We start from the raw sequence: 24,103 nt of genomic DNA, 5'->3' as shown, positions 1-24,103 counted from the left end.
CCTTAAACCTCAGTCAGAAATTTAGAATTCAGTCCCAAGTCTTAAATCTTTGCCTAAAAGACACAAAGGCCACAAAGCTCAATACTTACCCACACACATTTTGACATCATTCACAGTGAAGTCTGGATCTGGCATCCTATGAAACAAACACCAGTAAGTGTAAATAGGAAGCACACCTTCTCTAGTCAGTGTGAGTTTTTTCTTAAGAGTACTAAAAACTCCTAAGCTGAGACACATAAATCTTATATTTAGGTTTAAAAACAATATATTTTAAATATATAAAAAACAATATGTTTTAAATATATAAAAAACAATATCTGAGGGTAACAGATTTTAAGAGATTTAAAATTATTTCTTTTTAGCTCACCTGTATTTTCTCACTTAACTAGAACAACCATGAACTGTTTTTGTAACAAAAGAAGAAAAAGACACACTTTTAAAATCTAAATGGGGGATTATTTTCAATTATCTACTGCTTTGGGTTATCAACATGGCATTGTCTATAGCCCTGGTGTAACATGATCATTTTGCAACCTAACAAATCAGGCCAACAGTACTTACTTTATTCCAAGTCCATCAGAATTCTTGAAAATCAGAGGGTCTCTTAAGCCACCCCGCTGGATATATTCTACATTAAAATCTGTCACCATAAGAAAACAATTATTAGAAGGCAAGAGGTACAGTTGGAAAAAGATGAAAGGACCATAAAAAAAGATCCTAAGTAATAAGGTAGAGATAGTGTTTGCTGTTTCTGTGTATATAGTTTCGCTCTGTTAGATACATGCTTGTTATAAAAAGCATCTCTCAGGATACAGGAAAAGCATCCTGACAGGCAGGGCTCAAGGGGTTTGCTAAGTCTATATTTACATAGTAAACGGAATTTAACCAACAGGGGGTAGTACTATAATTGAGTTACCTTCTAAATCCTAAGCAGAAATTATCATCACCCTGTCTCTTAAAAGCCAAAAAATTTAATTCTGTCCACTACAATACATACCATAACATCCTTGTCACTTTGCCAAGGAGCAAAAAAGCCCATGGTACACATGGAATCCCACCTCTGTTTTGTTTGGGGAGAGGGGATGCATGCATAAATGAATTTTTACTGTACTATTTTTAATTAACCCCAAAGCAAGGGATGGAAGAAGGGAAAGGACTTCAGGGAAAAACTCCAACAATGCTTCTGGCCCTAATAAAGGCTTGTTTCTTCTCATATAGCAGGGAATGACTCACAGGGTGGGAGGATTAGGGGATGGGGTTGTGTGTGTTTGTGTGTTGAATGGCATTGTAGAATAAGAGAAAATAAACAGCATCACAACATCAATGGGCAATATTTAGCTGCACAGATTCCGAGCCCACAGTTCCCAGAATCTACAACCTCCTACATCAAGGGACTATAGGTCCCCTGAACCAAAATGATACTGACCTTTTCCCTCCATAAAAGTAACAAAATTTGCATTATATTTATTGGTGTGGAGTTTCTCTTCCAAGTCAAAAGTTCTTTTCCCTTCAATTTCATCATCTGAGATGCCATCATCTTCATAGCGTCGTCGCATGGTACCACGCTGCGGAGAGAGGGACATAAGGATCAAATCATGTACTTTTCATGCCTATCTAAAAGAGCCCAAGAACACGTGCACACTTCAATGTCATGTACTTTCAACTTCAGTTATTATGTCAAACATCAATTCTCCTTGTCTTATAGATCTTCCTCTCAACTAAAGGTCAGCTTATGTCCTCAGAATGTACAGAGCATAACAAAATTTTGATGAGTCACTGGTTCCCTACTTGTGAATTTAACCTCTGATAACTCATTGACCCTAGAGATATAAATTTACAATAGAAATATAACCATAGGGTCCACTAAAGATTGGGGACCAACTGTCTTCATAGACATTTCAGGTCAGGATACAAAATACAGTATTTTCATAGGGTAAAGAGCAGTATCTACATTAGTTTTCATTTTCTTTCTTCTTTTTTTTTTAAAAGGTTTACTTATTTGAGAGAGAGAGAGAGAGAGAGAGCTAGAGAGAGAGCACAAGTTGGCGGGGAGGGGAGTAGAGGCAGAGGGAGAAGTAGGCTCCCCACTGAGCAGGGAGCTAGATGCAGGGTTCAACCCTAGGACCCTGAGCCGAAGGCAGATGCTTAACCAACTGAGCCACTCAGGTGCCTCTCTACAATAGCTCTCTAAAATCATCTTTAAGAACATTTGAATTAATGAATTAATTTGAATCAATGAAGCAAAAACTTCTTTACATCCGATAAAAGAAGAACGTTAACCTAAATAATAGCATTCCAAATAGCAGACCATCAATATTTGGCTTTAGAACATCTCCCTAAAGAAAATATACAGGGGTGCTGGGCTGGCTCAGTCAGAAGAAGATATGGCTCAGGATGCCTGGGTGGCATATTGGTTAAATGTCTGCCTATGGCCCAGGTCATGATCCCAGGGTCCTGGGATGGAGTCCTGTATCTGGCTCCTTGTTCACAAGGGAGCCTGCTTCTCCCCCGCCTGCCACTCCTCCCACCTGTGCTCTCTCTGACAAATAAATAAATAAAATCTTAAAGAAAAGGCGGGGGGATGGGACTCTTGATCATTAAGTTTGAGCCCCAGGTTGGGTATAAAGATTTCTCAAATAAAACTTGAAAAGAAAAGAAAATATACAAATGGCCGATGAACACATGGAAAGATATACACTATCAGTCATTAGGGCAAATGGAAATTAAAACTACAATGAGACATCACTTCACAAGCACTAGGATGGCCATTATCAAAAGGTGGACCATAGGGGCAGTGTCTGGGTTGCTCAGTCAGTCATGATCCCAGAGTCCTGGGATGGAGCCCAGCCTCGGAGGGGGGGGGGCGGTCCCTGCTCAGCAGGGAGTCTGCTTCTCCCTCTCCCTCTGCCCCTCCCCCTGCTCATGCCCTATCTTGCTCACTCTTTCTCTCTCACATAAATAAATGAAATCTTAAAAAAAAATAAAAAAATTTAAAAAGGTGGACAATAACAAGTGAGAGTGAGAATGTAGAGAAACTAGAACCCCTGTACACTGTTGGCAGGAATGTAAAATGGTACAACCACTCTGGGAAATGGCTCAGAAGTTCCTCAAAATATTAAACATAGAGTTATCTTACGACCAGCAATTATACTCCTAGGTACGTATCTAAAAGAATTTAAAACTTATGTCCACACAAAAACTTGGTACACAGATATTCATAGCAGCATTAACCCAAATGTCAACTGACTGACGTTGTGTATTTATACAGTGGAATATTACTTGGCCATAAAAAGAAATGAAATACTGACATGTAACTACAACATGGAAGGATCTTAAAAACATTACGCTAAGTGAAAGAAGCCAAATGCAACAGACCAGGTTCCACAGATGATATAATTTTATTTACATGAAATCTCGAGAATAGGGCGCCTGGGTGGCTCAGTGAGTTAAGCCTCTGCCCTCAGCTTGGGTCATGGTCTCAGGGTCCTGGGATCAAGGCCCACATCGGGCTCTCTGCTCCGCGGAGAGCCTAATTCCCCTTCTCCCTCTGCCTGCCTCTCTCCCTACTTGTGATCTCTCTCTCTCTCTGTCAAATACATACATACATACATACATACATACATACATAAATCTTTAAAAAACAAAACAAAAGAAATGTCCAGAAAGACAAATCCATAAAGACAGAAAGTAGATTAATAGTTGCCAGGAACTGGGGAAAGGAATAGGAATAGGAAGTGACAGTTAATGGTCTGCGTTTCTTTCAGGAGCAATGAAAATATTCTGGAATTAAAGAATGGTGATATTTGTACAACTGTGAATATACTAAAAAGCCAATTAATTATATACATTTAAATGGGTGAGTTTTACAGTATATGAATATTTCACAAGCTAATTTTTTAAAGATTTTATTTATCTATTTGACAGGCAGAGAGGCAGGCAGAGAGACAGGGGGAAGCAGGCTCCCCGCCGAGCAGAGAGCCCGATGTGGGGCTCGATCCCAGGATCCGGAGATCATGACCTGAGCCAAAGGCAGAGGCTTAACCCACTGAGCCACTCAGGTGCCCACAATTTTTTTTTTTTTTTAAAGATAACATGTTGCTCCTGCTGCAAATTTACCTTCTAGCGCATTTACTTTAGCCAGTGTCAAATTTTGCTCAAATTTCTTGAATATGTACACAGTATGGGCGCGGTAGAGGCGAGGGTAAACGCAGCGGCCCCACCCTAGGATGTGCTATGAACAACCAAACCTGGAATTTAAAATTAGATATTGGGGAAAGGTCTTTTGGGAATGGGGGTCAAGAAAGGGGCAGGAATGAGTCATAAAAAATAAAAATTAAAGGAAATAAAAATGACTGTTACCAGCAGAGAGCTAGATTTAACACGCCAGGTTACGTTTGGGTTGAAAACACTGAGGGATACCTGATATCTTTTCCATGTCCCCAAAACTCCTAACACCCTTACCTAGCACCTTTGCTGCCTGAAGTCCCAGCTCAAAGGCCAAAAGAAGACCTAATTTTGGTAGACTTTTCACTTATTTCAATAATGCCATCACTGGTCAAAATATTTTTAGATAGATTTGGGGTGAGGGTATTTTCACTGACAATTTCTAACGAGTTTGTTTGTTTGTTTTAACAAGTTTTAATTCACTATCATTTTTCTTGTATAAAACTATGTGGTGGCCATAGCGGGAGCCTGGATCCTCTGTATAGAGACTCTGGCATGGGTTTTTACAAGATAGTCAGGGCATTCCTGATAGGGAGACTTGGGAACACAGTCTCTTTCCAGAGGTCGGGGGTGAAGTAGCTGAAGTCTTGGAAATGGCATCAAAAGTGGCCTTGGTGAAGTTGCCCACGGGGGATGGGGGGGTGCAACAGAGCAGCCCCTGGGCTGAGGTATGGCAGTCATCAATACCAGCCACTATCAGTAGCCTCAGGGGTACTGCAGCTGAGCGAATTTGTTTTTATAAAAGACATCATCAGGTGGCTCAGTCAGTTAAGTGTGTGCCTTTGGCTCAGGTCATGATCTCAGGGTCCTGGGACTGAGCCCCACAAAGGGCTCCTTGCTCAGCAGGGAGTATGCTTCTCCCTTTCCCTCTGCCCCTTCCCACCATTCATGCTCTCTCTCAAATTAATAACATCTTTTATTTATTTATTTATTTAGAAGATTTTATTTATTTGACAGAGAGAGAGACAGCACAAGTAGACAAAGAGGCAGGCAGAGAGAGAGATGGAAGCAGGCTCCCTGCTGAATGGAGAGGAGAGCCCAATGCGGGGGGCTCGATCCCAGGACCCTGAGACCATGACCTTAGCCGAAGAGAGAGGCTTTAACCCCAAGCCACCCAGGCACCCCTAATAAAATCTTAAAAAAGAAAAGAAAAAAGATATCCTTAGTTCCCTTCCTTACTATACTTGATTTATATGCTTCAGAAGAGAATTCCAAAAGATGAATTCCATAGAGCAAGGGCAACACCATCAAAATAAATGTAGATGCCCCTTCCCCTCACGTGCACTATAACTTCTAATACACTTGTCAAAAAAAATCCCAGTCACATTTTCAAACTTTAACCTTTCCTAGGTCTACCATTACTGATTCTTCTTCAGTAAGGAGGACATAATCACCCTGACTATCCCAACATTTCTAACATGGTAGCCAGAAGATCCCCCATCCTTCCTTCCTTTTTATATGCTTTTCTTCTTCCTATATTCAAGAATTCCTTCTTCCATTTACATTTCCAATATACAGAGTATAAGGATATGGGGAAGGCACTTGCTCTAGCCAAGCCACTTAAAGACAACAGAAAAATGAATCTGGATTGTTTTCTTTTTGATTGCTCCAACTGATAAATCAACAATAATGTGAAAACTATCTGTATCAGTTTTAATACTGTCAAGAATATTGTTTTTTTGCCTATCCTCATCTTAACATAAATCCTAGTGAAAGTAAACAAGTATCTATAGCAAACCTCTCAGCGCTTTAAATATATATTCAATCCTGGGGCACCCGGGTGGCTCAGCTGTTCAAACATTCAACCCTTGGTTTCAGCTCAGGTCATGACCTCACGGTCCTGGGACTGAGCCCCGAGTCAGGCTACCGTTCAGCAGGGAGTATGCTTGAGGATTTGCTCCCTCTCCCTCTGCCCCTCTGTCCTCCCTCTAAAAATAAATATATCTTTTAAAAAAGCACAAGAACATTTTCAATCCTTGCAATAAGCTTGGAAATCAGTAGGCAATAACACAATCTGCTACAGGTAAAACCCAAAAGGCAAGGCTACTTTAATACTAAGGAAAGCAACCATCGAGCTCCTTCAGCACACCAACATTGTCAAATAATTCACAATGGCTTACCAGCGTGCTGTGCTTTTTCATTCTAGGTGATTTCCATACAGGCCATTTTAGGCAGCCCAGAGGAAGTTACTGGTCTCCCATAGATCCCAGCCCTCACTGAACCAAGTGTCACAGAAAATAGCAGGCACAAAGTGAACGCTGAAATCTATTCCAACCACATTTTCCCTCAAAACCAATTTGTACTTTGCAGGGTCCACAGTGAGTTTATAATCAATAATGGTTTATTCTGTTTAGATAACCAAACTACATGAGCAAACTTGTATTTTCCAGCATCCAAACAATGAAAAGAATTTTAAAACTGCCTTAAAAAAATTTACCATCCTTAGTCAAGTGGTGATTAACTATATTTAATGGTAATAATGGCCATGTAAATGAACACCTAGATTAACTCAAGTACTGACAGGTAGTTCAAGCTCAAGGGATACAGATATTAGATACTGTTATACTAAGTATTAGTTATACTAATATTAGTTACTAATATTAGTAATATCTAATATACTAATAATCTACTAATATACTAGTAAATACTCATATACTAATATCTCTCCTAGATGATGAAGAAAAGACAGTGAGGCAAGGTTAGATGCAAATAGGTTATTAATCATTATACAGAAACTTTTGGCATTCCCTTTTCTAAACATGTAGTAAAAAAGAATGATGGAAAGGGCATTGTCTTAAGATGCCTTTACGTTATACACCTAAAAAGTAAAAGAACAGAGCAGAGCGAAGAAATGAGGCATTTTGAGCAGGGAATATTCCTTGATGCCAGAAACCATCTGCCTTTCTTAGATATTTGGGGGAGTGGAATGAGGCGAGAAAGAGAAATCATTTTCTAAAGGTCACAGAAAACTAGACTTGTCCTATAGGAAAACGGCTAAGCCAACCAAGGCTAACATATACTCTAGTGAATATAATGTGACCATCAACATATTTATTACAACAAATAGCACTGAAAAGTGCTTGTGAAATATTAAATTTAAAAATCCGCACATGAGAGGTGCCTGGGTGGTTCAGCTGGTTAAGCGTCTGCCTTTGACTCAGTTCATGATCCAGGAGTCCCAGTACCATGCCCCACATTGGGCTCCCTGCTCTGTGGGGTGCCTGCTCCTCCCTCTCTCCTTGCCCCTGCCCCCATTCGTGTTCACTCACTCTCTCAAATAAATGAAATCTTAAAAAAAAAAAAGGACAAAAATGATAATGATCCTCTCAATAAATGCAGAAAGAGCATCTGGCAAAATTCGACATCCTTTCATGATAAAAGACACTGAACAAATTCGGAATAGAAGGTAACTTCCTCCAGCTAAAAAAGGGTATCTACCACAAACCCACAGCTAACAACATACTTAATGGTAAAAGACCGAAAGCTTTCTCTCTAAGATGAGGAGCAAGACATGGATGTCTGCTCTCATCACTTCTATTCAACACTGTATTACAAGTTCTAGTGAAGGCAATTAGGCAAGAAAAAGACATACAAGTTTGAAAAGAAAAGTAGAACTACCTCTATTCACAAATGGCAGGATCTTGTACATAGAAAATTTTATGGAATCCACACACACACAAATTTGAGTTAACAAAATCCGTTGTATATTTATATACTAACAATGAAAAATCCAAAAATGAAATTAAGAAAACAAGTCTATTTATAATAGCATCAAAAAATACGAAGAAATAAATTTAACCAAAAAAAGCCAAGACTTGTACACTGGAAAAAAACAAAACAAAACAAAACACTATCGAAAGAAACTGAAGATCTAAATAAATGGAAAGACATCCTGTGTTCATGGACCGCAAGATTTATTATGATAATGGCAGTACTCCTCAAATTGATGTACAGATTCAACACAGTATCTAATGAAATCCCAGGTGCCTTTTTTTTCTGCAGAAATTAGCAAAATCATCTTAAAATTCCTATGGAAACGAAGGGAACTAGAATAGCCAAAATAATCTTGAAAAAGAATAATACTGGAGGACTCACACTACCTGCTTTCAAAACTTACTAAGAAGGCTACATAATAATCAGGACTGTGTGGTGTGGGCATGACGACAGACATACAGATCAACAGAACAGAACTGAAAACCCAGAAATAAACCTTTACATTTATAGTCAACTGATTTTCAACAGGGATGCCTAAATAATGCAATGGGGAAACGAGCCCAATGCAGGGGGCCAAAATCAGGAGACTGAGATCAAGAACTGAGCAGAGATCAAGAGTTGGACACTTAACTGACTGAGCCACCCAGGCGCCCCAGGATGAGAGTCCTTTTAAGCACGTGCTGGAACAACTGTATCCCCATGTGATAGAATGAAGTTGGACCTCTAACCCATATCATATACCACACACACACACAAAAGCACATTAAAAATGGATCAAAGACTTAAATGTAAAGGCTGAAACTAGTTCTTAACAAAATGTGGTGTAAATATTCATGAATTTGGATTAGGCAATGGATTCTTAGATATGACATCAAAATAGTCTAACAATAACAAAATAAATGAACTGAACTTCCTCAAAATTAACATTTCTTATGCTTCAAAAAACACTATCAAGAAAAATAAAAGGTGAACTACAGAATCAGAGAAGATATTTGCAAATCGTGCATCTCACAAGTATCCAGAATATATATTTATATCTAGATAGACATATAGAATATATAAAAACTCCTACAACTTAATAATAAAATGACAAAAATTTTTTAAGAAACAGGCAAAGGGCAAAGAGCTTTAATAATTATTTCTCAAGGATATATAACCGGCTCCAAAAGCACATGAAACACTATCAGTCATGAGCTCATCATTAGTCATTAAGGAAACGCACATAGAAGCTGTAAGGAGACACTACTTCATACCCATTAGTCAGATAATAAGTGCTGGCGAGGGTGTGAAGAAAGTGAGACCCTCATACACAGTTGGTGGAAATGTCTGGCAGGTCCTCATTAAACAGAGTTATCATATGACACAGCAATTTCATTCCTAGGTATGTACACACATATACCCACAAAAATTCCTAACATTATTCATTACAGCCAAAACGCAGAAAACAACCCAAAGGTCCATCAAGTGAGGAGTAGATAAAAATATATCTACTAGATGTATGTGGATAAAGTATATCCAGGGGTGCCTGGCTCAGTCATTAAGCGTCTGCCTACAGCCTAGGTCATAATTCCTGGGACTGAGCCCAGTATCAGGCTCCCTGATCAGCGGGAAGCCTGCTTCTCCCTCTCCCACTCCCCCTGCTTGTGTTTCCCTCTCTCGCACAGTCTCTGTCAAATAAACAAACAAAACCTTAAAAAAAAGTATATCCACAAAATGGAATACTGTTTAGCAATAAAAAGGAGTGAAATCCTGATATATGCTACACCACAGATGAACTTTGAAAACATACTGCTCAGTGGAGAAAACCAGTCACAAATGACTACATATTATAACATTTATATGAAATATCCAGAATAAACACACCTACAGAGACAGAAACTAGATTAATGGTTACCAGGGGTGGGAGGGAAAAGACATAGGGAACCACTGCCAATGTCTTCTGGGTTTCTTTGAGGTACTAAAAATGTTCTGAAATTAGATAGTGGTAATGTCTGCACAACTTTGTGAATATATTAAAAAACCACAGAACTGTACACCTTAAAGGGAGAACTGCATAGTACAGGAATTGTATCTCAATAAAAAATGACTGGCAATCTGTAAAAGAAAAAAGGTAATACACATATATGTTTAAATAAAGCAATGTAGGGGCAGCATCTGGGTGGCTCAGTCAGTTAAGCATCTGCCTTCGGATCAGGCCATGACCTCAAAGGCCCCGGGATGGAGTCCCACATTAGGCTCCCTGCTCACCGAGGAGCCTGCTTCTCACTCTCCCTCTACCCCTCCCCCTGCTTTCTCCATACCGCTCTCTCAAATAAATAAAATCTTAAAAAAAAAAAAAGCACCGTAGTTTGATAATATCAGAATAGGGTTTGAGGTAGACTAATTCAAGACACACTGCTTAAATAACATTTTTGACAAAGCACTATTTTTTTCTAAACAACTGCAGTCATTTTAATTGATTTTATATGAATAGACAAGTGACTAAAAAAAGTTAAGTAGTTAATGAACTCCATGAGGTGTCAAGAATGCAAAAGCTATTTGTTAGTTCTAAGAATTTCCACTCCTATCAACTGATGTAATTCACCACATTAACAGATTAAAGGACAAAAGAGATATGATCATCTATATCTGTGCTGTCCAATATGGTAGAAACTAGCCACATGTGGCTCTAAGATGTAAATTAAGATTAAATACATTTTCAACAAATGATGCAGGGAAAACTGGATATCTGCATGCAAAAGAATAAAGCTGGGCCCTTACCTTACACCATATACAAAAATTAACTCAAAATGGATCAAAGACCTAACCAAAAAAGTTAAAACTCTTAACATTTTTAGAAAACACGGAAGATCTTCACAACATTGTATTTCTTAGACATGACACCAAAAGCAAAAGCAAAAAAAAAAAAAAAAAAAAAAGATATACTGGACTTCATTGAAATTGAAAACTTTTATGCAAAGGATACTATCAACAAAGTGAAAAGACAAACTACAGAATGGGAGATAATATTTGCAAATCATCTATCTGATAAGGAATTAATATCTAGACTATATAAAGAATTCTTACAACTCAACAACAAAATAACCCAATTCAAAAATGAGCAAAGGACTTAGACATTTCTTCAAAGAAGATCTACAAATAGCCAATACAGAGTGCCTGTGCATCTCAGTTGGTTAAGCATCCATTCAACTCTTGGTTTCAGCTCAGGTCATAATCTCAGGATCTTGAGATCAAGCCTGTGTGAGTCTCCCTGCTCAGCGTGGAGTCTGCTTCAGATTTTCTCTCTCTCTCTTTCCTCTTGCCCCCCCACCACCACCTGCCCAGGCGCTTGCTTGCTTTCTCTCTGTAAAATAAATAAATCTTAAAAAACAAACCAGGGGCACCTGTATGGCTCAGTTGGTTAAGTGACTGACTTTGGCTCAGGTCATGGTCCCAGGGTCCTAGGATGGAGCCCTACGCCGGGCTCCTTGCTCAGCAGGGAGCCTGCTTTTCTCTCTCCTTCTGCCTGCTGTGCTTGCTCACTCTGTCAGAGAAATAAAATCTTAAAAAACAAAACAATCCCCCTCTCTCTTTGCCTCTCTGCCTACTTGTGATCTCTGTCAAATAAATAAATAAAAATTTAAAAAGGGGGGGGCGCCTGGGTGGCTCAGTGGGTTAAAGCCTCTGTCTTCAGCTCAGGTCATGATCCCAGGGCTCTGGGATGGAGCCCCAAGTCGGGCTCTCTGCTCAGCGGGGGGCCTGCTTCCCCCCTCTCTCTCTGCCTGCCTCTCTGCCTACTTGTGATCTGTCAAATAAATAAAAAATTTTAAAAACCAAAAAAAACCAAAACACAAATGACCAATACACATATGAAAAGATGCTCAGTATCACTTATCATCAGGGAAATGCAAATCAAAACCACAATGAGATATACTTCACATCCATTAGGATATCTATTATTAAAAAAAAAAAAAAGACAAGTGTTAGCAAGGAAATGGAGAAACTGGAACCCTTATGCATTGCTGGTGGAAAAATAATACAGTACAGCCTGTATGGTAAACAGCAGGGCAGTTCCTCCAAAAATTACACATAGAATTACCATATGATCCAATAATTCCACTTTTAGGTATATACTCAAAAGATTGAAAGCAGGGACTCAAACAGATACTTTCAAACCAATATTCATAACCGCATTATTCACAATAGTCAAAAGGTAGAAATAATCCCAAATGTCCATTTACAGATAAACACATAAAGAGAATGTAGGATAGTGATACAATGGAATCTTACGCAGCAATAAAAAGGAATGGAGTTCTGACACATGGGGCACCTTGGATGAACCTTAAAGGCATCATGCTAAGTGGAAGAGGTCAGATTCAAAAGGATAAATATTATACGATTTCACTTATATGAGGAACCTAGAACAGGCAAATTCAAAGAGACAGAAAGCAGATTAAAGGTTACGGGGGTGGGGGGTTCGGTGGCTCAGTTGGTTAAACGACTGTCTTCGGTTCAGGTCAGGATCTGGAGTACCGGGATCGAGTCCGGCATCGGGCTCCCTGCTTGGCAGGGAGTCTGCTCCTCCCTCTGACCCTCCCCCTTCTCATGCTCTCTCTCTCTCAAATTAAAAAAAAAAAAAGAAAGGTTACCAGGGGCTGTGAGGAGGAGGAGGAGGAATAGGGAATTACTCCTTTGTGGTTAGAGTTTCTACTTGGGATAATCAGAAAGTTTCAGAAATAAATAGTGGTAATGGTTGCACAAAGCTGTGAATTAATTAATTAATTAATTAATACCACTGAAATGTACACTTAAAAATAGTGAAAATGGCAAATTTCATGTTACATGTATTTTGCCACAATTTTTAAAAAAATCACACAACATACCAAAACCATTCCTAGAGAACCAATGTACAATTTTATCATTTTAAATTCTATATCAAATAGTTTTTTTTATACCTAAGATAGTCACCCTATGAAAGTCAGGAAATAGGATGGCATTATTTTACAAATGAAGAGGGGAAAAAAGGTAAAATTGACCTAAGTTAAGTTTTTTGGATAACAGAAAAACAAGAAACCAAAAGTGTCTATAAGCAAAAGTATCTAGTGTCAATTCTACTATTACTATTATGCTGTGTGATTTTAGGCAGCTAAGTAAATCATTTAACTTCTCTAGATCCTAATTTTCCCTTGGAGGTAAGTAATTTAAGGTCCCTCTGTGTTTTAAAATAAAGTCCTCTATAATCTGGTTCCAACTAAGATCTCACTCTTGCTCCTATATAAACTATAGTGTAGGGAAAATCTGCTACATACCAGACCCACAGGTCTGTTTCTCTTTATTCAAAGAATATCTAAACTGATAAGAACAGATACTACACTTGATCTTAGCCAAAAGGCCGAGAATATCTAATTTTAGACCCAGCTCCCTGTGTCCTAACCAGAGTGAGACCTGGCAGAGGTTGGCAGGGTAAACCTCCTAGGGACTTCCACATCTTCCTCCTGTCCTTCCATAACTCCTGCCCCTTTATTAAACAAACCTTCACATATCTCAATCTACCAAATGTTAGAAGTAGTTCTTTGGGGGAGCCTGGGTGGCTCAGTGGGTTAAAGCCTCTGCCTTCAGCTCAGGTCATGATCCCAGAGTCCTGGGATTGAGCCCACATCAGGCTCTCTGCTCAGCAGGGAGCCTGCTTCCTTCTCTCTCTCTGTCTGCCTCTCTGCCTACTTGTGATCTCTGTCTGTCAAATAAATAAATAAAATCTTAAAAAAAAAAAAAAAAAAAGAAGTAGTTCTTTCTGGGGCGCCTGGGTGGCTCAGTCGTTGAGCGTCTGCCTTTGGCCCAGGTCATGATCTGGGGGTCCTGGGATCAAGGCCTGCATCGGGCTCCCTGCTCAGTGGGAGGCCTGCTTCTCCCTTTCCCACTCTCCCTGCTTGTGTTCCCTCTCTCTCTGTGTCTCTCTCTGTCAAATTAAAGAAAAAAGAAGTAGAAGAAGTAGTTCTTCCTGGAGAGCTTAGGCAATTCTCATCCCCAAAGGTACAATGAAATCAGAGAAGGAATAAGTTGCATAAAGTAGGAAAAGGCTGTTACTATAACGACACCCAGAAAGGCTACTGCTCTGAAGGTAAACAACAGCCCTGTAAGATTATCATCCTTGGGGTGCCTGGGTGGCTCAGTGGGTTAAAGCCTCTTCCCCGGGGTGGGAGATTTTTGGTATTTGCTAAGGAACACTACATTTCTAGGTCTGCTGCTGTTTATTCTACCATTCCTGGTTTTTAACGATCTTTAAAATTTTTAAGTGATCTCTATGTCTACTGTGTGGCTTGAACCTACAGCCTCGAGATTAAGAGTCACATGCTCCACAGACTAAATCTGCCAGGTGCCCCCTACCATTCCTGTTCTAATTCTAGTTTTTACCTGACAAATTATGTTACTGGTCATTCAGCTATTCTGACTGAAAAATATTACTATTCCTAACCAGAAACCATTTTATATCAAAGTACTTTGAACTTAATACATTATATATGTTAGTAAAATTTGTTCTCATTCACTAAATTTGTAGTAAACTAACATTTATTTACACACCTTCTGTAAAGATGAAATTGCCAGTATTTTTTACCAAGATTAATTCTTCATCTCCTATTTTCTCTAAGATTCTGATTTTACTCCACTGCCTAAGGGAAAAAAAAATTAATTACAGAGCCTCTACTGGTGATGGTTTAAGAAGTCAAGAAACAATTAGATTTTCATGTCCCACAATTTCATGATATTGCTATAAAAAAAAAATCTGAGGGCACATTTTTTAAAATTTAGATGGATTAAATCTGGATTTTTGCAACATATACTAAATCCCCACTTGATTACCCTTAATATGCACTTATATACACTTTAAAAGAAGAAAAATGTTCAGGCTCTCATCCTCCCCCACCCTTCACAAACATACGAATACATATATACCCCCAAATCAAGTGAACTTTAAAGTGTTGTTCTCATTTTCTCTTATTTCATGTTTTGAGAAATCAACGTTACCTACCTCAAGGTCACACAGAGGCAGATACACACACACACACACACACACACACACACTCTCTGACAGATTGCTGTCTATACCCTCCCCCCACTGTGTGCATGTGAGTACTATAAAAATTATCTGAACACTTAACTCATTCATAAAACAGGGACACACTGAATATGGAGTAACAACTAGATACTCCCCATACAAAGAAAAAGGCACAGTTCTAGCCCTCAAGAAGATTGCTGGCCAGTAGGGGGAGACAGACATGTAAATAAATTATTGTATTGCAATTCAATGTGACATGTATTAAGACAAGTAGATACAAATGTTATTAAAACTCGGAAGGAAGAACAACTAGCACAGAGGGGTTGACTAAGGCTCCACCATAAGAACTGATACAAGAGGAAATGTTTATCCATTAAGTATTAACTTTACTAAATACCTACTAAGTTCCAAGGACAAAGGATACAGACTCTTAATGTTGCACCTCTATGAAAAGGTGACCTCTTCAAACTTTTTTGGGCTTCCCTCTCACCCTATCGGATTTCTCAGTATCTCATTAATAAGATATAAGTAGACAGAGCACAAGCATTTTTCAAAAATAAAAGATTATAATCTTGGGGCACCTATGTGGCTCAGTTGGTTAAGCATCTGACTTTGCCTCAGGTGATGATCTCAGGGTCCTAGGGTCCTAGGGTCAGGCTCCACGCTCAGCAGGAAGCCTGCTTGTCCCTCTGCTCCCCCACCCCACCCTGCTCATTCTCTCTCTCAAATAAGTCAATAAAATCTTTTTTTAAAAAGGTTATAATCTTTGTTTAGAAATCTGTATAATTTCACTTTACCTTACTTAATGGGGGATTTTAATGGGAACATCCTAAAGAAGTACAAAAATAGTGGAAATCACTTCCTTACAGTTTTTATCTTTTGATCCATGTAACACTGTCCCCAAAATAGTAGAAGACCGGAGCCCAAGGATTAAGGAAGAACCCACCCTTAGTTTTTTTTTTTATGTATAACTGCTCCAATACATTACAAAGAAGGCATACTGATGAACCGACATGGCTGGAAAAGCTTGCCTTTTTGAAATTTCAGCTATGTCAGTCTTCAAGTATTTTCTGGGCAACTTAGATCAACTTCTGCAGAGATCAACAGTACACAGAACACTTTCTACATATGAAATCTTTACGAGACCAGTTAATTTCAAGAAAAAGACAAAGTAATCCATAAAAAGAAAATTACAGACTTTGCAAGAACCTTATTCACAACTAAGTCTCTCTTGATTTAGAAGGAAAAGGGGCATCTGAAAAGGCAGAAGCTCAAAGATAGTGAGCTTTACTTTGTGTTGGATATACAACACAATGTGAACTTTCTTCTCAAGGTTCCTGCAGAACTGGCGTCAAATACCTACTATATATACAGAATGATCCTAAAAGTCTCTGAAAGAGTCAGCATACACTTAGCCTGACCACAAATATGCCCTCCACAAAACCAACTAGCTGAGAAATGAGTTAAAGTGCTGGATCCCTTCCACCAACATTGCCTGCTTTTCTACATACCATTTAGTATAATCAACTGTTCAGTGCGCTTGCTGCAGATTTAACCATGATATCATCACAATTCTGCAAAGGAAAAAACCGTGGCTGTTAAGTAGCAAAATCACCCTGTGAAATTCAGGATGAAGATAAGACACCTCCATCAACATCCTGAAGAAAAATAATCTGAGTTCAGATGTTATACCAAAAGCACATTTTTGTTCCCTCAAAGGAACAAAAATTTGAATATACCTACTTTTCTCCTTGGATAATGACAAAGAAGTATCCATAATATTATACTTTCTATCAACATGCAAAATATTCAATTAGGGGGCGCCTGGGTGGCTCAGTGGGTTGGAGCCTCTGCCTTCAGCTCGGGTCATGATCCCAGGTCCTGGGATCGAGCCCCGCATCAGGCTCTCTGCTCAGCAGAGAGTCTGTTTCCTCCTATCTCTCTCTGCCTGCTTCTCTGCCTACTTGTGATCTCTGTCAAATAAATAAATAAAATCTTAAAAAAAAAATATTCAATTAGTTTATCCACAAGCAGCCTGGTAAAGATGTGTTAATTCCTCACTCTACCTTCTGTCCCATTCTTTCAAATTTTCACTTCCTTTTTGTAGCCCCAGAACATTTTTTAAACTTATCACTTTCACTAGCTGACATTTAAAAATTAGTCTAAAGGAAACTGTATCCCCCCCAAAATGTAAAAGGTTTGCTTTTTCTAATTATTTACCTCTTAGAACAAAAAAGGGAATTTTAGGGGCGCCTGGGTGGCTCAGTGGGTTAAAGCTTCTGCCTTCAGCTCAGGTCATGATCCCAGCATCCTGGGATCGAGCCCCACGTCGGGAATCTCTGCTCAGCAGGGAGCCTGCTTCCCTTCCTCTCTCTCTGCCTACCTGTGATCTGTCAAATAAATAAATCTTAAAAAAAAAAATTAAAAAAAAAAGGAATTTTAGAAAGCCTTATTACTAGGAAACAATCTTTAAATTACCCACACACAACAAAAAAAATCACCTACCAAAAATGGAAACAATAATGAACTCAGAAATACTCAGTTTCTCGCTCAACCTAACCAATTTCTTAACTTTATTTTCAATAGCCAATGAACATCCACTGAGATCCAAATACTCCCTGAACACTTCTGTTTACTGCTTGATTTGTTTCTACAGCAACAGATACCCAGAACACAGAATACAAAGATAATGACTAGTTTTTTTCACCATCTTCTGTAACTGATGCAACTGATGCAACTCTAAGTCAGTATAATACATGGTACAAGCCATACCACTGCAGCTCCTGGAAGGTAAAGATTAGTGTATCTATTAGGCAAGAACAATTTACAGAAAAAGAGGAAAAAAAAACAAAACACAACCTAGAAGTTTATCTCAAATTTAAAGAAGTAAATGATCTTTATGCCTGTCACTGAGTAAGGTACTGCAGACCTCAGAGGACAGCTTGTTCTGAAAAACACTGACTTGAGACATTTGCTCAGTAAATAACACAATGAAATGTGCCATACATGCATCTTCTGCAAAGTCTTTCGGTTAAGTTCAGGGAGCCAGCAAGTAGTCCCTGGAAGCCAGATTATTTAAATGCACCTACTTCCAGTCTTGCTACATTGCTCTCATCCGGATGCTTTCCTCTACCTCCCTTCTCTCTAGAACGGATAGGTTTTGATTCACAAAGGTCAATCTCTTAAGCAACATATGACCTTTTTTTTCAAACTGTCAAACTTGAGATTTAAAGGGGTCATGAAATTTCATGTGTAGAAGTAGTAGCTCCAGAAGGAACTGGCAAAAGATCAAGAGCTGATATTATAAACTGTCCCCCACTAGCACATACACTCCTCCCCTCTCCTACTGTCATGACTACATTACAATCCTGGCAAGACCTCTTTCCTTCTGAGCTTTCAGTCACCCACCTGTGCCAACTCAAGTTAAAGCAGAAAAAATTATGTCTTCACTCCTGTAACTACCTAGGAACATTAATTTAAGACTGGTAAACTGGGGGCGCCTGGGTGGCTCAGTTGATTAAGTGTCTGCCTTCAGCTTGGGTCCATTCCAGAGTCCTGGGTTTTAAGCCCCACACTGGTCTCCCTGCTCCACGGCAGGGACTGCTTCTCCCTCTCCCCCTGCTTATGCTTGCACTCACTCTCTCTCTGTCAAATAAATTAAAAAAAAAAAAAAGACTGGTAAATATCTTCTTGTTGCTGGACTGTTTAATGCTTGGAGTCAGTTTACTTTTTTTTTTTAAGTATTTTTTAATTTATCTGTCAGAGAGAGAAAGAGAACACAAGCAGGGGAAATGGTAGGCAGAAGGAGAAGCAGGCTCCCCACTGAGCAAGGAGTCTGATGTGGGACTCAATCCCAGGACCCTAGGATCATGACCCAAGCCTAAGGCAGACACTAACCAACTGAGCCACCAGGCATCCCTGAAGAAAATATTTAATAAAAGTAGTTATACTCGGGACGCTTGGGTGGCTCAGTCGGTTAAGCTGCTGCCTTCGGCTCGGGTCATGATCCCGGGGTCCTGGGATCGAGTCCTCCATCAGGCTCCTTGCTTGACAGGGAGCCTGCTTCTCTCTCCCCCTCTGCCTGCCACTCTGCCTGCTTGTGTGCTCTCTCTCTCTCAATCTAACAAATAAATAAATAAAACCTTTATAAAAAAAAAAGTAGTTATACTCAAGCTACTAAGGGAAACTAACAGTGCAACTTAATGGCCACATCTTTGCTAAAATTTCTCTAGACTTAAGCATCACATCTTACAATATTACCAATCACCTTCATCCAAGTTCAAATTCTTAGAAAATTCACTTTCAGGGGCCCCTGGGTGGCTCAGTCAGTTAAGTGTCTGACTCTTGATTTGGGCTCAGGTCATGATCTCAGGGTTGTGAGACTGAGCCCCACGTCCGGCTCCACACTAGGCATGGAGCCTACTTAAGATTCTCTCTCCCTCTTCTTCTGCCCTTCCCCTCCCCTCTTCCTCAAAAAAAAAAAAGAAAAGAAAAAAAACACCTTCAGGTATGACTCTATTTATTATTTATTATCTTAAGCAATACTACATAATGAAAATAAAGGAACTGGAGTAAGAAGTGGGTGTGAGCCTGGGTCTAAGTACTGCCTTGATGAGCTTCAAATTCCCTAAGACATTTTTTTCTTGGTTGAAAATGTGAAGAATTTCACCGAACACACAGGATTGCTGTGAGGTTTCAATGAGAACATATGGGATGCCTGGGCAGCTCAGCTGGCTGAACATCTGCTTCAGCTCAGGTCATGGTCCTGAGATCCTGGGATTGAGCCCCGAGTTGGGCTTCCTGCTCAGTGGGAAGTCTGCTTCTTTCTCTTCACCCTCTCCCTCTCCCTCTGCCCTTCCCCCTGCTCAAGCTCTCTCTCTCTCGCAAATAAATAAAATCTAAAAATAAATAAATAAATATATGAGAACATATGTACAAATACTCTGCAAACTGTGAAATGCCTTACAGATTAAAAGAGAAGCTATGCAGAGTAGTGGCAGGGTTTGGACCAGGTTTCCAGGGTTCAAATCCTGATTTAGCCTCTCACTATATATGATCTACTTAATAGAAGCCATCACCCAGGACTGTATATGGATTAAATTAAACAGAAACAAGGTAGCCAACACATGTTAAAAAAAAAAAAAAGCAATTGTGGTTTTGAACATGAATCAAAATTGGGACTGGGAAACCAACCATCTTGCCTCCAAAGAATGGTCTATGTGGCTAGAGATAAATCATACTTCAAATGCCTCTTCTCAAACAGCATTAAACATCAGACAAGATTTTTTTCTTTATCATCCCAAGTAGTAGGCTTTTAATAAATTTTCCAAGTCCACCCCTTTGGAATGGAGCTCTTTTCTGATTACACCATCTCTAAATCTCTTCACACCAAATGTCTAATCCTAGGGATGAAATTTTATGAGATCCAACAACTGCATTCTCTCCACCCCCTTACTGCCAATAATTTAATATGAAGGTTTAATTTCTGGAAGGTGTTATTCAGGAGAAGGCCCTTCTCTAAGTAACAGAGTTCGTCTCATTCTTAACTTCTAGGTAGAGGGAGCTTGAAAGAATGGTCAAATCTGAACAGGGGAAGTGTAGAGTCAGAAGACATAGCAGCAATGAGCTTATACTAGAACAAACTCCTGGACATTAAGACAATCAGACTGGGGCGCCTGGGTGGCTCAGTCAGATGAGTATCTGTCTTCAGCTCAGGTCATGACCCCAGGGTCCTAGGATCAAGTCCTGCGTTGGGCTCCCTGCCCCTACCTCTGCCTGCCACTCCCCCTGCTTGTGCTTGCTCTCTCTCTCCCTCTCTGACAAATAAATAAATAAAATTTTAATAAGTGTATTTACCAAAAAAGAAGACTAGAGCAGAAGGTTGAAAGTAATCTCAAGGAGAAAAGAGGGCTGGCCAACAAAAATAAAAGGCTTAAACAAAATCCACACCTGCTTGCCCGGGTTGCTCTAAATCTTTAGAAGTAATCATTATACATACTTACAGACCATAAGAATTAAAACATCCTAATCTGAATTATTTGGTATAATAACTGATTCTCTTAACTTGTTGGAATGTAATGAGAGAAACCCTGGTGAAAAGTATGCCAATTATGTTAGAATTTCATATTGCCAAGAGGAACAGGATTAACCAAAGAAACTGATATTTTTTTTTTTTTTAAGATTTTATTTATTTATTTGACAGAGAGATCACAAGCAGGCAGAGAGGCAGGCAGAGAGAGAGGAGGAAGCAGGCTCCCTGCTGAGCAGAGAGCCCGATGCGGGGCTCGATCCCAGGACTCCGAGATCATGACCTGAGCGGAAGGCAGTGGCTTAACCCACTGAGCCACCCAGGCGCCCGAAACTGATATTATTTAATAAATTTTAATTCATCCTTCACTATACTTCTTAGGCAATCTGTTCAGTAGTGGGAAGAAAGTTCCTAAGATAGACAGTAAATAATCAGAAGAAGCCCCTAAAAGCTCTCTCCCCACACCACTATCCTCATGGGAATTCTTTTTTTTTTTAAAGATTTTTATTTATTTGACAGACAGAGATCACAAGTAGGCAGAGACACAGGCAGAGAGAGAGAGAGGAAGGAAGCAGGCTCCCTGCTGAGCAGAGAGCCCGATGTGGGGCTCGATCCCAGGACCCTGAGACCATGACCTGAGCCTAAGGCAGAGGCTTTATTTAACCCACTGAGCCACCCAGGCGCCCCTATCCTCATGGGAATTCTAAACCTGTGTCTCCCATGGCCTTTGCCCAAGGAAGTACACGTCTTAAGTGCTTACTATAGGCGGAGTAGTGTCTAAGGCACAACAGAAAGAAATGGAAGACAGCTACTATTTTCAAGAATCTCACAGTTTATATGGAAAACAAAACCCAATTAAGAAGTCTAAAAGCACAGGAAAAAGCAAAATGAGAACAAGATCCTACAAAGTTTAAACAATCCAGCTTCACACAGGTGAATGTGGCTAAGAAATGCAACAGCTGGAGGCACCTGGGCGGTTCGGTCAGTTAAGCATCTGCCTTAGGCTCAGGTCATGATCCCAGGGTTCTGGGATCTAGCCCCACATTGGGCTCCCTGCTCAATAGTAAGTTTGTTTTTCCCTCTCTCTCTACCCCTCCACCTGCTTGTGCTCATGGGCCCGCGCTCTCTCTCTCTCTCTCAAATAAATTTTTTTTTAAATCTTAAAAAAAAAAGAAAGAAATGCAACAGCTGAATATCAATGTGGCTAGATATTACTACACATTCAAAAATAATAAGAGCTAACATATGAATGCTTCCTATATGCTAAGTATTTTCAAGGCCATTTTCTAGCTCATGTAATCCTCAAAACAGCCCTATGAAATAAAATAGCAAAATATCAATTTTAGTTATGAAGAAAGTAAGAATCAAAAAGGTTGGGTAACTTGAGCCAGGATAATTTAACAAGTAGCCAAGTTGGGAATTCAATCTAGGTCCAAAAGACTGGTTACAAAAAAGTTACAAAAAAGTCTATATTCTAATCAAATTCACAGAAACAGAAAGTAAAATTGTGGCTGCTGGGGGTGGGGGAAGCACAGAGGTGATGTTCAAAGTTTTTAAGGTTTCAATTACATAAGATGAAAAATTTCTAGATCTGTTGTACAACACTGTGCTTACAGTAAACAAAACTGTATACATAAAAACTTGTTAAGGGTAGAGATTTCATGCCATGTATTTTTTTCTTTTTTAAATACACATATACACACGCACACGCGTGCGCACATGCGCAAACACACACACACACACACACACACAGTGCGACACCCTCCTCTCCCCAAGTCGACATTCTTTTTTTTTTTTTTTTAAGATTTTAATTTATTTATTTGACACACAGAGAGAGATCACAAGTAGGCAGAGAGGCAGGCAGAGAAAGAGGGGTAAGCAGGCTCCCTGCTGAGCAGAGAGCCCGATGCGGGGCTCTATCCCAGGACCCTGAGATCATGACCTGAGCTGAAGGCAGAGGCTTTAACCGACTGAGCCACCCAGGTGCCCCCCAAATCGACATTCTTAATTCTCAAACTTCTTAGTCTCAGGAATCCCTTACACTCTTAAATGAGGACCCCAAACAGCTTTTGTTTATATAGGTTATTTATGTTTTATATAGTTTTTTAAAATATTTTATTTATTTGAGAGAGAGAACACAAGCAGGGGGAGTGGGTGAGTGAGAAGCAGACTCCCCACTCAGCAGGGAGCCCTATGTGGGGCTTGATCCCAGGACTCCGGGATCATGACCTGGGCCAAAGGCAGATGCTTAACCGACTGAGCCAACCAGATGCCCCATATTTATGTTTTATTTAGGTTATTTATATATGTTATATATATTTACTGATTATAAATTAAAGCAGAGGAATTCTCTAAATATAAAATGGCAAAACAAGGCAACACATTGTGCCTATATTTCCACACAGGCTCAAGGAAATTTCAGGACTTCAGGGTAATAATTCAGGGGACCACAATGAGAGTACAGAGATTATAGCAGGTACATATAAATCAAAAGTAAGAGCACAACAGGAGTACTGAAAATGCACTTTAATATCTGAAAAAGCACTTGTATACCCTACTACCTTAGGAAATAATAGGAAATACAAGAGTACACAAATACACATGCCATTAGCTCTGCAAGCAATGATATCACACATCATGTAGTTCTGGAAAACTACTGTTTCTAGAAAATCTCCAATCAGAGAATGAGAGAGAAAAAGACAAACAACGTCTTAATTATTACTATGGAAATAGTTTTGACTATGCAGATCCCTATAAAAGAATCCTGAGTATAAATCACACTTTGAGAACCACTGTTCTACATCAACCATCGTTAAACCACAAGTTACAAAAATCAATTCAGATCACTGGGGCACCTGGCTGGCTCAGTCAGAAGAGCATCCAACTGTTGATCTTGGGGTCATGAGTTTTGAGCTCCACCTTGGGTGCAGCGATTACTTAAAATAAAAATGAAAAACTATGGGGCACCTGGGTGGCTCAGTGGGTTAAGCCTCTCCCCTTTGGCTCAGGTCATGATCCCAGGGTCCTGGGATCGAGCCCAGCATTGGGCTCTCTGCTCAGTGAGGAGCCTGCTTCCCACCCCCAGCCCCCGCCTCTCTGCCTAC

General features: G+C 39.7%; 1 protein-coding gene and 1 pseudogene across 4 annotated transcripts in view; both read right to left on the bottom strand.

The window, feature by feature from the left end:
• KDM2A (lysine demethylase 2A) overlaps window positions 1-24,103 on the bottom strand; it is a 110,609-nt gene that overhangs the window by 42,909 nt on the left and 43,597 nt on the right. For all 4 annotated transcript variants that reach the window (XM_032879601.1, XM_032879599.1, XM_032879598.1 and 1 more), the window contains 3 exons: window positions 1,427-1,565; window positions 562-640; window positions 90-136 (listed from right to left, as the gene is read on the bottom strand). In XM_032879601.1, coding sequence (XP_032735492.1) covers window positions 90-136; window positions 562-640; window positions 1,427-1,565 — 265 coding nt within the window. The remainder of the gene's footprint in view (window positions 1-89; window positions 137-561; window positions 641-1,426; window positions 1,566-24,103) is intronic.
• LOC116880623 lies at window positions 13,171-13,321 on the bottom strand (annotated as a pseudogene).

The sequence above is a fragment of the Lontra canadensis genome, unplaced genomic scaffold, assembly GCF_010015895.1.
Source record: "Lontra canadensis isolate GAN:19392208 unplaced genomic scaffold, GSC_riverotter_1.0 scaffold66, whole genome shotgun sequence".
NCBI classification, from domain to species: Eukaryota; Metazoa; Chordata; class Mammalia; order Carnivora; family Mustelidae; genus Lontra; species Lontra canadensis.
This window is presented reverse-complemented; position numbering and strand designations above follow the sequence as displayed.